At 39.8% G+C, this 14917-nt stretch overlaps 1 protein-coding gene across 1 annotated transcript in view; it reads right to left on the reverse strand.

Moving 5' to 3' along the window:
- PPEF1 (protein phosphatase with EF-hand domain 1) overlaps window positions 1–14627 on the reverse strand; it is a 34642-nt gene extending 20015 nt beyond the window's left edge. Inside the window, exons 1-4 of the mRNA XM_083855821.1 lie at window positions 14149–14627; window positions 8915–9104; window positions 5703–5830; window positions 4868–4919 (exon numbers count right to left, since the gene is read on the reverse strand). Coding sequence (XP_083711947.1) covers window positions 4868–4919; window positions 5703–5830; window positions 8915–8978 — 244 coding nt within the window. The 5' untranslated portion in view covers window positions 8979–9104; window positions 14149–14627. The remainder of the gene's footprint in view (window positions 1–4867; window positions 4920–5702; window positions 5831–8914; window positions 9105–14148) is intronic.
- Between the last annotated feature and the right edge of the window lie 290 nt (window positions 14628–14917).

The following is a 14917-nucleotide window of genomic DNA, read 5'->3' on the forward strand; positions in this document are numbered from 1 at the left end:
TGATCAGCAGATTTCAGTGTTTTCTTTTTGCAGATTGTCTTGGTCGTATATTATTCCAAAAGAGAACCAGGCCCTAAATGAAAGTGTTCTAGCAGATGCTGTTGCAGAGTTGCTCTTGGGAGATGATTGTTGTAAACACTTTTTGCTGCGCTACAGTTAAGTTTTCTGTAACCCTGATTTCCTGCAACTGCAAAGAAAAATGTATTATTTACAGCTGTGTAGCTGTATTATTTATTGCTGATTTACAGCTGACCTGTAGCTGTGACTTCAAAACTCACAGTAGCCAAAACCAGCATGTGGCCTCATAAATTATGAGGTTCATAAAGGCCAACTTGTCTCGCAACTGGATAAAATCCATATTAATGAAATAAATAGATAAAAAAGTAATCTGAATTTTAAAAAGTCCCCTTTTACTATCAGCACTTCAGCTGCGAGCTGATTAGCACATTCAGTGCTAATGCAACGTTATACTCAGCCATTTAAATGGATTAAGGCATCAAGTAACAGCAAGGTGCTCAGGGTTCACTGTTTTCACCAAGTGCAGTTTGATTTGTAGTCTTCCACCACAGTTACAGCTTTGTCTGGCTGGACACCAGAATGTCACCATGGACTGCAATTGCTGATTCTCACATAGTGATCAGCCAAGCACATTTGCACCAATTCCTGCTCCAGCTCAGCAGGTGGCCTCTGGACAGTATCTCCCTCTGCACTCTACTTCCCAAGTGGGCAACTGCAGAACCAACTCCTCAAACCACCCTCCTTTCTTGCCTGTTCTAACCTGTCCTCACCTGACTTGACTCCAGAGTCAGCAATCTTCTCAGCATTTCAAGCCAGGTAGACACTTGCCCATGCTTGCTCCTACTCCCACCTTCCCTTCCAGCACACAGTAGGCCATCCATACATCACTTTACCTCTGGACATGAACTTGCCTTCCTCACAGACTCACTTCCATTTTGGCACATGTTCAGGCCAGGAAACCCAATCCTTCCCTGTAGGGCATATCTCTGCAAAGTACACCCCGTTTTCCACTTTGGTTGAGTTGTCAAAAGTCAGTCATGGTCATTACCGTTAAAGTGTGCTTACAGCTCCTCAGGCTGTCTTTCAGCTGGATTTTAAGAATTCTTCCTGCACAGCATGACTGTTCCATCTCTGAACAGTCAGTAATAGATGACCTAATGCAGCCTGGGGAATCACCACACTGTCCAGTAAGTACCCCAGCTCACCACATGCCCCATGCAGGAATGATTCTGAAGGATTCAGCACCCCTCCAATTTTGCTGTTCTAGTCGAAGCTGTCAAGACTCTTTCAGTACATACTGAAAAAAAAGGATGAAAAGTCTTGGTTCAGGCACACGTGTCAAGACAGAATGAAACATCCTCTGCCAGCATCTGCATCTCTTCACTGACTAGAGTAGCACAGGCAATGACCTGCTTTGTACTCTGACACCAGGCGTCAAGCCCAGGCTCCAGGAGTTGAGCCTTCATTATTAACAAAAACCAAACAACTACCCTACTGCCATATTCCATGTTAAACACAAGCACCCAGAGATAAGTGGAGTCAATTTGGCCACAAAAAGACCAAAGACCTGATTCTCCTTCCTAGATCACTTTGCCTTGGGAGTTTTTCAAGGCAAGTCAAAGCTGCCACTGCCAAGGACGTACTGACTATTGAAGTAATTGGGAATCAGCTACTTCTGCAGCTCTGAAATCACTTCTCTGTTCTGCCACCATCTGTGTGCCTTCAGCCTCACCTCTAGGGTACTTGAGAACACCTCTGACTCCTCAGAAGTGCTCTTACATAAACCAGATACTGATCCACAGCCCTCAGGTCAAAGCCAAACAGACACCGAGCCTACAAAGAGGAAGGAGGTTTCTAAAATGCTTCAAACATTTCTTCCTTCACACCATTCCTGGTGCTACAAACTGCAAGCAGCTATAACTTATTCCCCACTGCCAGAATCACTCTGTGCAAAACATCTTGGAAGGGTGTTAAAGCTGTAAGAGAGGCATCATGGGGAGTGCAACTGCAGAAAACAACACTTTTTTTTTGTTCCTCTTTGAAGGAAGGCTTCAGGAGGTGCCCTGGTGACCTTGAGAGGAACAGGTTTAGATTCCTAGTCCCACCATTTTTCTCAGGATGTGTCTGCAGTCTTCTCACCCTCAATGTGCCCATAAAAGAGTGAGTAAATGGGTCATCTTCTGCTGGAAAAGCAGTTTCCAGCTTTCTCTGACCACAGAAACTTCCATTGAAAGCTGAGAAGGTAGGAAGATTTTTTCAGGAAATGAGGGAGAAAAGTATAAGGTAGAAAAGGGCTTTATTCTTATTTTCCACAAACCCTTGCAAAATAGCCTTTAATAAGAAGCAGAACAAGACACTCAGCTAGGTAATATCTCATTCAAAAACTACACTGACATCTTAAGAATGAGAGGATGAAAAAAGCTTTAGGGTGCAACAGATAAACAATCACATCAAAAGCACTACTGTGTTAATGAGATGGCAGCTGCTTTCTTCCTTTGAAAAACCGTCTGAAAAAAAACATTTAAAAGAGGAAAGTAACAAGATTAATGGTGGAAGCTGAATAGTTTATAATGTAAGGAAAACCATGGATCACAAAATTTTCAGGTAACTTTCTCATCACATACTACGGAGAACAGTCAACCTATCCTTTGGTAAGAATATCATCTACTGTCTTCTTGGAGACAGCTTTTGAACCATATGCTTTCATTCTAATTTAAGTGAGCACATACTGATGAAAAAAAGGAAAAAGCCAGAGAATTGCAGGTTTTAGAAAATGCTTGACAAAAGGCAAAGTCAATTTGAAGTCTCTGGTTGTTATGTTTACATTCACTGTGGTTCACATCTTAAGGTGGTGATTCAGCAGAAGTGGAAGCAGTTTTTTAAGAATCCCTTTATTCAGCACTGATTTTACTTACATCAGTGGGGCTAGCATGAGTGCTGCAAAGGTCACTTCCAGGGGAAAGCAATCAAGACCTTAAAGCACAACCCACACAATACACATTTGATATGCAATTCCTCAAAAAAAAAAAAAAAAAAAAAAAAAAAAAAAAAAAAAAAAAAAAAAAATCAGCTCCTTTGCATAGGCAGCCTTTTTATTAAACATACAGAATTTTTCTGTTTTGTTTAGGGTTCTGGCATCTATAACACATGGTGTTAGAAAAGGGGAACAAACCAAGACAAAAATAAAGCCTTTGATGCAGTTATCAAGTCTTAACAATGTCAGTCCTGAAAGATGGAAGATTTAAGCCAGGAAGACAAAGAGATGCTTAACAATAAACCATTACACTTCATCATGTGTTTCAGCCTTAACCACATCTGCAATTCCCAGTATCTACAAGACCAAGAAACAGGTCACTTGTGCAGTGGTGATGAGAGGCAGCCCACAGGACCCTCCATCTCCTCACCTGTACACACCACATCTCTCCACCTGGCCTGGATCTCCACCTGCACATGAACACCCTATGCATGTAGCAGGGTGCTCTGCAATGTCCTGAGCCCTAGCAGGTCACTTGAAACACCTTACCTTTATTCTTTCTGTCAGCAAACACAATTAATAAAGGTGGATAAATCATATCTACAAAAAGCAGCTGTAAATTTCCATTTTAATAGTATAATAAAAATAGAGATTAAAAATATTTTGCCAAATCTTGGACCTAGCACTACAGTTTTCTTTCCCATTCAGGTGGAAAAGCTGAACAGAAGTGCACCATCAGCATGAAGAAGTAGATGAAGTGAGCAGTATCTGATTTTCTTTGAGTTTGCCAATTCCTTCCCAGGAAGTTAAATGACTACAGCAGACTGTTTTCACAGAATATGGCATTAATGGGAAGAAAAAAATCAAAGGGAGGACTATTGTATCATCTGCCTTGAGTTCGGAGCAAGGCTCAAATGTAATTTATTTTTCTGCAGAGCACAGAGAGCATTAGGCACTCTAAAGTATTTAAGAGAGAAAAATTGCAATTTCTACCGATTGTCATTAGAACACTGAACCACTTAAGGTTTGGATGGTGGTTTTATCCTGCTATCAAAGTATCTTGTGCAAATTTTAATTGAAATAACCCGTGGCTAGAGCAGATGAAAGAGAAAAGGCATTCTCTTGTAATGCAATAAGAAGGGGACAGCCTCATTTTTAACTCTGCTGGGATTAGATCTATCCTGAATTTGTTCAGGGAAGTCATGTTTGTTTTCTGGACTTAAGAATCACTTTCTGTCTGTCCTTCTGTTGAGCTTGACCTCAAAAGCAACTTATGTCCAAGGATCCCAAAATACTTCAAAAATTAAAGGTTATTCCTTGAATAACTGAAGCTTAATTGAGATGGTTTCTAAAGATTTATCTCCAGCAGTTCAAATTTATTTCCTTTTCTATCATTCTCATACTGATACATGTTGCAGTGAAATCTAGAACAAATTAAATTAAAAAGTGGTCCAGAACTGCCAGAGGTGGTAGGTGGTGGGGGAGAAAGAGCAACTTCTTTGATTACACCTGCCTTAAACCAACTGAACATAATCCTTCTGAATAATCACATCTCATAGTTTAAGAAAACATGCATAAAAATCTGTGAAAATTGGATTCTGTAGAAAGGGCAGTAACATACAAGAAAGCACTCTGAGCACCTCTGAATATTCTCATAAGGACAACAGACACCTGTTCTGACTTACTGACTGCTCTGACTCACTAAGTAGATAGTGAGCAGTGTCAACACTTAGATGATCAAATTCATATTATAGTATTTGAGGATATCAAACCTCAGCACATGCCATAGGCTGTAAATATCACATTGAAAATTAACTTTCCTCACACCAAGCTTTTCCAGCACAATCTCCACGTTACTTTTATTTTTATTGTTACCTGAATCAGGATGATTACAATGATCCAGCATGAATGTAAAAAAGTTGGATAGCTGAGTATGAAAAAGAAAAGAACAAACACACTGATCAGTTTAGGTGATCCAACAAACATTAACATCTTTCTTCCTCAATTACTTGCAATTTCCCATTTAGGAGGATATAAGTCACTACTGTATATTCCCATAGTATCAACATGCAATAATGACACAATTTGTGTCCTACTACAAAAATATCTCCCTTTCACAGCTGACACTTCATTAATACATAAAATGTTTCAGGGGTGTTTCAGAGCTGCTGATGTTTCTGGATGTAATTCATCTTGCCCACCACCCTGAGTATTTTCCTAGACTTCCTTCATAGTCAATAGAAATAGAAACAATTGCTACAATGCAGTGAACTGACTTTAGACACAGATGCTAGGATGAACACAAAGGCCTTTAAGTTCGAGATTTCCTATACTGACCCTAAAGGAAGCCTGAGCTGACATGCTGAAACACTGATATCTCTGTTGCACATATATTGCCACACAGACAGTTAAGATCACCCACAGTGATCTGTAAATGACCTGCAATCCCTGGCTAACAGAGCTGCTATACAGGAACCTATACCCTAGATATGCTGTATGGGCAGAATGGTGCCCTGATACCTATGTAGTTACACTCACCTGTATGTCTGTGTATGAATACACACAACTTAGTTCATGTGTCAGGCAGGGAAATTTTATTAATCAAGACCCAACTTTGCAGAAGAAATCACCACACACCCATTCTGTTTGTGCAACCACTTTCCTGGGGATAACATAACTACTTGTATAGGAAGGATGGAAGATCACAAACCTGTAGTTGATCCTGCTCATCAGCATATTCGATTGACTGAAAGATACTGAGAGAATAGCGGCGCCTCATCTCCAGCCGGGCCATGGTGAAGCGGTACCACTTCTGGATGAGGATTGCAGCTCTAATGACTGTCAAAACAGAAAGCAGTGGAGTACACTTGAATGCAGGGTAATCTACAAGGAAAATATGCATGTCACTTTGCAGAATTTTGCAATCAGATGACAAATTCAGTCCATTGTGCACAGTCAACAATAAGATGAAACACTGAAAAAAATACATGATGCCTTTACTATTTTTGTCTTCTGACACAGATCCCAAGCCAGCTGACTTGCTCAGTAGTTAGTAACCTTCTCCATTCAATTGTCTTGAAGACAGTACCCAGGTAAGAAGTCAGTCATGTTCAGCTGATGGGCACTATATGGGTTTTGGGAAGGTGAAGAAAGGAAGAACAGTTTGGCCTATCAACAATGTATTTCTTTATCAAGCTGCAGTAAAAAGCTGTGATTTTGCAACTGTGACATGAACCACCATATAATAACAGTATTTACAACACCCTCTTCTACCAGAAAGTTTTTACCTGCAGAGCTGCATCAGCAAGCCAGCAAAATTCAAATCCTAGGATTAAAATTTAACAAATGGCATTGAAGGATAGAATATGTTGCTTAAATAGACAAGCTAAAAGGTTAAGAGGAATAGTTTTAGCTAGCTTGGTTAGCAAAAGAACACTCACCCCAAAAAGTCAATGGAACATGCCAGAAGACCATATTAGACTATGTGTTGAATATGCATTCCACTCAGCATTTTAAGTTGTGTCTACCATGGTCTCAGTCTGGAAAACTGCTGGAAACTTCACTAAAGGACAAATCATCAAGACTGCAGCCTGGAGGAAAGAGCCTGCTGCCTTTAGGCCTCATTCATACCACAAAGAGATCACATTCCTTTAACTGCTCAGATGAAATTTATTAAGCAGAGAAACATCTGGTGACAGAAAGAGGTCCTGGGGTGGGCACTGTCCTGCACTGCAGAACAGTAAAGAAAAGCTTGGTACTACAGGGACAACAGTTTACACAAGTCAGTTATTGCAACTGATCATAAATACCAGGAATTTTTATACTAGGATGAGTGGAACCTGAGTGAGAATTATTTTTTTTTCTTACCAATAGTTTTGCAGGTAAGGACAAATATTAATGGGAAAGTGGTTCTATTAATAGAGTATAACATTAAGGAAACATTTTCATTAAAATGCTTACAGATGCCATAACAATATGTTGTTTTCTTATTTTACCATTAATGAGTATACAGTATAGTTAAAGTGGTAAAATTTTCAAGTCTAGGCAAGATCAAAATCCAGAAAGGCTCCCATTCTGTAGATATTGCTTCCATCCTAGAAAATCCTTCTGCCTGAAGGAAAAGTGGACCTTATATGACTAAGAGCATCCTTCAAACCCTACAAAAACTCCGAGATTTCTCTTATTTTCTGTCCTTTCTGGAAGTCCTCACCACTACAGACTTGAAAGCCTGAGACATTACAGCCAGGCTATCACAACATTTCTGTTTAGAAGAGTACCTAAGGGGCAAAGCACAATCACCAGCACAGAAACGGATTTCCAGCATCAGAGCCATTAAACTTCCCATTAAAGCCCCCTGGGTTGCTTAATGGTCCTGAGCACTTAACATGGCACAGTTCCATTGCTATCACATAAGACAGATACGTATCAATCACTGTGGTTAATGTAGCAAATCTAACAGAATGTTTCCTGTCTTACTTTTTTTTAAAAATTGTACTTATTACAGCACTGTTATTCTCAGGACTGAATCAGAACATGATTTTCACACTAGGCTAAACTGCATCTCTAAAAGAAATTGTTATCAGTTCCAGAAGGTCTCTACACCAAGTGTCTGTTAAATTCATGTTATTAATGCATTAGAGAAATGTACAGCCTCAGGCTGCAGATAGAATGATGGTTCAGCATCACTTGACTACTGTTGAAGAGCAGAAGGGAAAACACCCAGCAATTCCAGAAGACAAAACACAGTCCAGTAAGCACACAAAATCCTAAGCCCCACGTCAATGTGTGTTGATGGTTGTTGATCAAGAAAGTTTACAGCTCCTCATGCCCACTCCAAGTTTTTATACACTCAGAAATATCTCAAGTAGCACATCCCCAAAGGCTTGCAAGCACATGTAGGCATAGCATGCAAACCCAAAGAGGAACAGCAGCCTCCCAGTTACAGGTAGGTCTGGGACTCCAGATGATTCCACTTTACTTTCACTGCTGTGATACAGCACTGACGCTGCTGTGTAGTAGCATACACAAAGCTCTCAAACCAGTCACTGGGATTCCTGTATCCATGACTAAGTGCTCCTGCTTCTTAGTCACCAGCTTCCTGTGACTTGTGCTCTGGCTTGGTAGCCAAAAAGAGCCTTCCTTTACAACCATGGCTGTTCAGCATTATAATGTCCTAAGACTATGCACAATACCATGTAATATGGCTCTCTGCTGATCAATAAATTGTGCTTTCATGAAAAATCTTGAAAGAGAACACGAAAGGTCTGAACAAAGGTCTGAATGAATCCTGGAACCCACCTGCCCGTGCAAAGAGTTCATACCAAGGTGGGGTATGATCAAAAGGAGGGTGATGATCCATTAGTTTAACTGAACATTTAACCAGGTCCTGAGGAGACTTTCAGCTGACAGCCTCAGTAATTGTCAGGGAGAATGTCAGGCCAGGCACTTAGTAGGCCAGAAAACTGATTTTGAAGTAATTGTAATAGCTCTGCTTTATTACACTTGTTTCATAATTGGGGTCACACAACAGCAGGGAAATTGGGGCGTTTTGCCCAGGAATCCTGTGGTGTGAAAAGCCATAAAAGGTCCCACTCAATACCTTACCCCTTCAGCTTTGCCACTGACAGAGCAAGCAGACACCTCTGAAATTTAGCTTCTGTCCCAGATGCTGTGAATCTTTTACAACCCAATCCATCAATGTTCAAGGTGATCTAAAGCTGCTTCCTGACCTCAGCCAGCGTCTAAAAGCTATGCACAGTCTTATAAAGAAAATAATTAAAAAATAATTTTCCCTGAACAAGTATTTTGACAACAGGACTGGGGGGTGAGAAGGAGGGGGGAGTGGGAAACATTACCTTGCAATCCTCTTCTGGTGTTAGAGAGAGAACAACAACTTGCCCTGAAGACAAATGCAACACTCACCATTCTCTGACCTTCTGTCAGCTACAGAACTGCTGCACCCCATGGTTCCAATGCTGCTGCCCATCCGTTTTAATTGCTGCTGATAGGAAGCATGTTTCTCTCAGCTGTTAGCATTACACACATTTCCTGTGTTCTTCCTTCAGTGATGAGGGTTGTACTTCTTTGGGCTCCTGGGCTCTTCCTAGTGCTCCTAACAGGGATGAGATTGGGAGGAAATAAATGGTGCTTGACAACACCGAATCTGAAGTACCTTCAACACATAACAAATTATTGTACAGCACATCCTCCCTAAACTGGACCACACTAGGGCTTTTTTTCCCCACATCTGATTACTACCAACTTACTCAAGAGAAATTAACTTAGTAACTAATACAACTTACTCTTACATGTTAGCTTAATGTTAATGTGCAGCAGTGATTTCTTATATGAAGAATAGCTTTTTAAAGCCTTACTACTAGGGACAAGGGAGTGTGGAGAAACATTACTCTTCATTCTTATGAAAATTGGGACTGCAGAATTTTAAAGATTTTAAATTACATGTGATACTACTACTAAAAAAACCACAACCCTCAATCCTCCTAATACTACTTTGATTTGAAAAGTTGCCTTACCACCCCATTTGTCACTTTATTGCTCAGTATCACCACCACCAGATTTACCAGGACAGAGAGTACCATAACAAATCACTTCATTATCATATTTCATTTAAATAAAACATCCAATTTTCTGTTGCATTTCTACTGGAAAAAAAGAAAGAAGTCCAAGGAAAAGATTTTGTTGATGAACAAAATACATTTTGAAGTGAAGTCTTTTGGGTTTTTCTCCTAGCACTTACTCGGCTCTTCACTAAATAGTATCATTTGCTAATGCAATACACCCTCTAATCAACAAATTCAAATGAATACAATTCCTCTGAGATACAAAATGGATCCATTTCTAAGCAACAAAAAATTCACTGATGATCTTAGATACTGAACTTTGTTTTAGCTAAAGATTTCTTACATGATCATGCGGACCTCTCTCTCTCTGTCTCCAGGGATACATCTGACATCTAAATTATTTTATCTGTTGTTTTGTTTCATTGACATTCCTTTTCTTTTAACTTGAGTTTTAAAACAAATAAGAAATTCATCAGCATAAAATGAATGCTTAGCTACTATTTTCCTTTGGCTTTACTAGCAGAAATCAAAATAAATGAAGGATGCAAAAGAAAAAAAATCCCATGAATGCATAACTAGGTTATTTTCAAGTTCAATAATTAGAAGACACTTATAGTTGTGGGTCTGTATGTACAGATTTCGACATTTATTATTATATATTATATCCTATCCTGTCATGTTAATATAACACAACTCTCTAGTTCTAGGGCTTTATTTCAGGGTCCCACAAAACAAGGATCCTTGTTTTGTGGAACTTGAGCTGGGTCTGACTCCTTATGAGTCAGTAATTATTTCAGGAAACAAGGATTTTAAGATTTTTTTCCCCATAATGGACTGCTTTACTTCCCTCTGAAGCAGTTATCATGAAGGAGTTATCTTACATTAATTTTAGCCAATCAATGGTTTTGGCAGCATCAAATACAGCATTGATATTGCTAATAGCTCAAATTTGTCTTTTCTCCAAACAATTCTTGCTCTCCTCATCACCATCTCTTCATTTTCCCTCTTAGGAGAATCTCAAGCCTTCATTACTCCATCTCAACCAAACAGCCATTACTTGAATTGTGATCTGAAGACTGGCACTAAGGGCAAAATAGATCTAACAATCTATTTCTACTGCAGCAAGACTCTTGATTAAAGGGCAGGTCAGCCTGTGCCCAGCAAGTGGGCAATGGGAGCCCCAAACAGAACCATCACACCTCTCTGGGCTCCCTCCAAACCACAGCAAACAATGGGCTGACCCAAGAAACGGGCAGCTGAATTGTGATCACACCCTGCTTTCAGTGACTTCAGCTTTCCTCCCAGTCATTGCCAAGCGTCTCCACATACCTCTAAACTCATGGACTTCTCGAACCTCCTTGAGCAAAGAAATTAAAAGATAGAGGCTTAGGGACAGAAAAGTTATTGTTACAGCAGCAACTGAAGACTCACACATGCACTCAGAGCTTGGAGGAAAACTTGTGTAGATATATCCTATCATTAAACCTCCAAAAAAGGCCAAATCTGACCATAAAGAGCTAGTCCAGGGGAATAATCATCACCTTCAGTCACAAATATCTGCATTCTAAAATGGACAGAGAGAACATTCAACTACCTTTTCATGACAACTTCTCAAGTGGCCATGGAGCCATCCTCACTGCCAACCTGTATGCTCAGACTCCAGGCCAGGAGAGTAATTTCTGTGAGTTACTCACTACACAGTGTAGCAGTATCTGGTGAAGAATTATTTGCCATTACAAAATTCCCCCCAAATGTTGGCTGGTGAAATGGAAACCTGGGCTTTCACCAAGGTATTGCAAGAGACACAAGGTAGCTTGATGAGAATTTGAAATATAATGCTGTGTTAATATTCTGGATATTATACCACTGATTTACCTTTATGAGAGAATCTGTCATGTTGACTCAAAAGCAGGCATTCAATTTCTACAAGTCAGTAATCTGCCCCACTTTTAACTTCAAAAAAATTGCTAGATTTCTCTCAGTTTAGCAAAAAAGCCAGTTTTGTGATAGGCACTGAAAGCACAACCCATCCACTGAAACAAAATAAAATGTCTTTGCAATCATGCCAATGGACATGCACAAAGCTAAGTCAGAGTGGCACATGCTGCTCTTTCCTGGACAGGAGTCGCTGAAGGTTACACACAGCAAGTGCTCTGAAATCTGGGGTTGAGAACCTGAACTTTTGAGAGCCTGATTTACAGAGAATACGGCTCAGCATCATTTGGTCTGGATGCAATAGGTGCTGCCCCAAATCAATCATGTCTCCAGTCTGTCAGTCACATAAAGACCAGGCTGCCTCAGCCTCAAGGAAAATGGAAATCCTCTGAAGATTTATAGCTGACTTTTAATGAAATCAGATGACAAGGTCTTTGAACAGAGAGCCATCCTTCAAAGCACACCTTATCTTTTAAAATTGTTTGAGCTGTGCTACTGGCAGACAAGTGTAAACCAAGTTAAACCTGAGGATATGGGAGCTATATGAATAAGAGCCACCAGGATATAAGTTCTTACTCCTCTGTCTTTCCATTTGTTTCTTACTTCTAATAAACAAAAATGAAAGGCTCCTCCTTTTATTTTTGTTAGGATGGGTTTTCCATAATCATCCTACTTCCCCTAGAAGCTGTTTCAACAGCTCTCTCCAGCAATGTGTCTCCTTTCGCTACTCACCCCTTCTCTCAATCAGTTTTGTGAACAGGTAGCTATGATCTCCTCCCATAACATGCCTTAGAAGGTACATGTACATGGACAGGTGATGAGATAGAGACAGTTTTCTAGTTTTCTGCATAAAGATCAGATGGATGGATGCTTCTAAAGACAGATGCTTTCCACTGATGCCATCTTGCTATACATTTTTTTTTATTTTATTATGACTCACAGATTTCCTTTAGAATTGTTTTCCTTTGGAAACTAGGACTGCAGAGAATGTAGAAATGCCATAACACGCTTTTGTGAGGGATTTACTTCTGTGCATTGCTGAGGGAATGAAGCTGGAAAGATTAAAGTACCCTAGAGAAGAGAATCCAGACATTAAATCACAACACTCAGGTCAGGACCTGCAGAAGGACAGGTGTCCAAAACTTTCTTGTTGGGGTTGTCAAGGATGGGAATCTGGAGATGAGTTGAAGATCTCATTAGCTAAAAGACCCACCCTGCAGAAAATAGGATGAAGCAGTCACAGTCAACTAGCAGAGTGAAAGGGAACCTGGCTATGGCATGGGAGCTGTAATTTTGACACCAACACCAAATTTGATCTGCCAAGGGGTTGATATGAGAACATCAAACATAGACAAATCAATATGTGATTAGGTCTCCATCATTTTACATCCATGGAACAAAGTAACATTTCTATTAAGTCATTATATATATGTGAAAGAGAGAAATGAGAAAGACTTTTTGTTAGCAGATAATTTCTTCAGCCTGCTTAGAGAAGCAAGGCTAAGCTCAATATAGAGCTGATGGAATGGTTGCTGTAAGTGGCCGTGTTGATGGACCTCAGTGTTGGGGCCAGGAATCAATAGGGAATGGGATGCATGTGGTGGGTTGAGTGCTGGCCAAATGTTAGCAAGATACCAGAAAGCCAGCAAAATGTGAAAGAGAACAGGATGAAGAATAGGATGAAGTTTTAAGGTGGACTCATATTGCTGAGCCAAAAAATGCACTGCAAAAAGAAATAAAAGCAAGAGTAGCAAAGGTGTGAACATGTAGATAATTCAAGCAACCCTGAGCTCTGAAGGCAAACCCAAAGAGAATGTTTAGAAAAACATGGTGGGAGAATACCACTTTGTGTTATTTATAATCAATAAATAACTTACATTTTGACTTTTTTTGTTGTTGTTTAGATAATAAACAAACAAATCAAGCAGCCTCTTTTTTTTTTTTTTTTTTTTTTTTTTTTTTAGCAAGACTTCAGGCAGATTTTTTTTTTTTAATGAGGAGGAGTAGCAAATACAAGTGGGCAAATGGGATACACATTCTTCCTCACCTTGTAGAACAAGCAAACCCATCGTATCACTTTCCAGAAATATTAAACGCCTCTAGGGGGAGATTCCTTTAGGCAACAAGGGGAAAGCTGAAAATCCTGAAGCAAATTTGGTTCTAGTAAACTGAACCCAACTGAAGCATAAAAGTTAACACCATTTAAGCAAAAAGCTCTATCAGATACTTCCTGCAGTTAATGAGCAGGGTCTTAATGACATCCTGAAAAAGCAAATCTTTGAAATAAATGTGTTGAAATGTGAACCAGTTTAAAATTAAATTCATGCTTCAGTGTGGTTTTCATAAAATTTAAGTTAAGCATCAGAACAAGGTTTAAAATATAATAAAAATTATTTTTCCTAAAACAAAAAATACATGAAATACAGTAGTCTCAAAGGTATTTGATCTCATCTGTACTCAGAAGTTCTAGATAACTGATTCAGTATAGGTCAAACATTATAGTTTGAAGCACGGTGATTCTTCCCATGGTAAAATCATAAATAATGCCACATATATCTGTCATTTTGTCAATTTGCTCTTTAAAAGTGAGCTAAATATATATATATATAGACACACATATACCCCACCAAAAGATATTACCTTTTTCTTTCTGCTTCAGCAATACCGAGATTTTTTGTACAAGAGTACCTTTAGAAGATTCTTTTTTTTTTAAGAGAAAGCAATCCCTGAGGGGTGCAGCTCTGCAGAACAGGTGCTCCAATTCTCTCTGGGGCTCTGGAGCTCAGGAGCTGCAATGCACTTGCTCTCCACCTATTTATGCAGTTTCCCGGGAGGAAATTTCTTGAATGCTGCTCTTCAGAATCAGTCAGGGGAAAACGCTGCTTTCATCGTCCAGCCTGATGTGAAAGCTCATGGCTGCAGCCCTCCAGCTGTGCTGTTTCCGTGTTGAAGAGCTGTTTTGTCACCATGCCTCCTGAATCTCAGGCAGAGAAAGGGATGGGCTGAAGTTATCTGCCTCGCATCTGAAGTCACATGATCCCTTTTGGCCTTTCTGCTGTGTTGAGGCAATGATTTGCATTTTAGCAGATCTAGCACACCAGAAAAAAAACATAAGGCTGTCCAGGTTATTTGGTTATGTGATGTGACTGGCATGGTTATGAAAGCCCTTAAGGAAAGAAATAATAAATTTACCACAAGGCATTGCACCTGCATGCAAGTGATGTAAGTGCTCTCCAAATCGCTCAGTCATACCCAGATAATGGCACAAGTATGAAGCACTTAGATTTTGTGTTGGGAAGCCCTGTGCTAATGCCTTCAGTTCATTTCTTCATGCATGCACATGTTCTCACGGCTCAGTTCATGTTTTGGCTCATCTTTGTGACTGCTGGGAGGGGACTGGAGAAGCCGA

The sequence above is a fragment of the Zosterops lateralis genome, assembly GCF_965231275.1.
Source record: "Zosterops lateralis genome assembly, chromosome: 2".
Classification (NCBI taxonomy): domain Eukaryota; kingdom Metazoa; phylum Chordata; class Aves; order Passeriformes; family Zosteropidae; genus Zosterops; species Zosterops lateralis.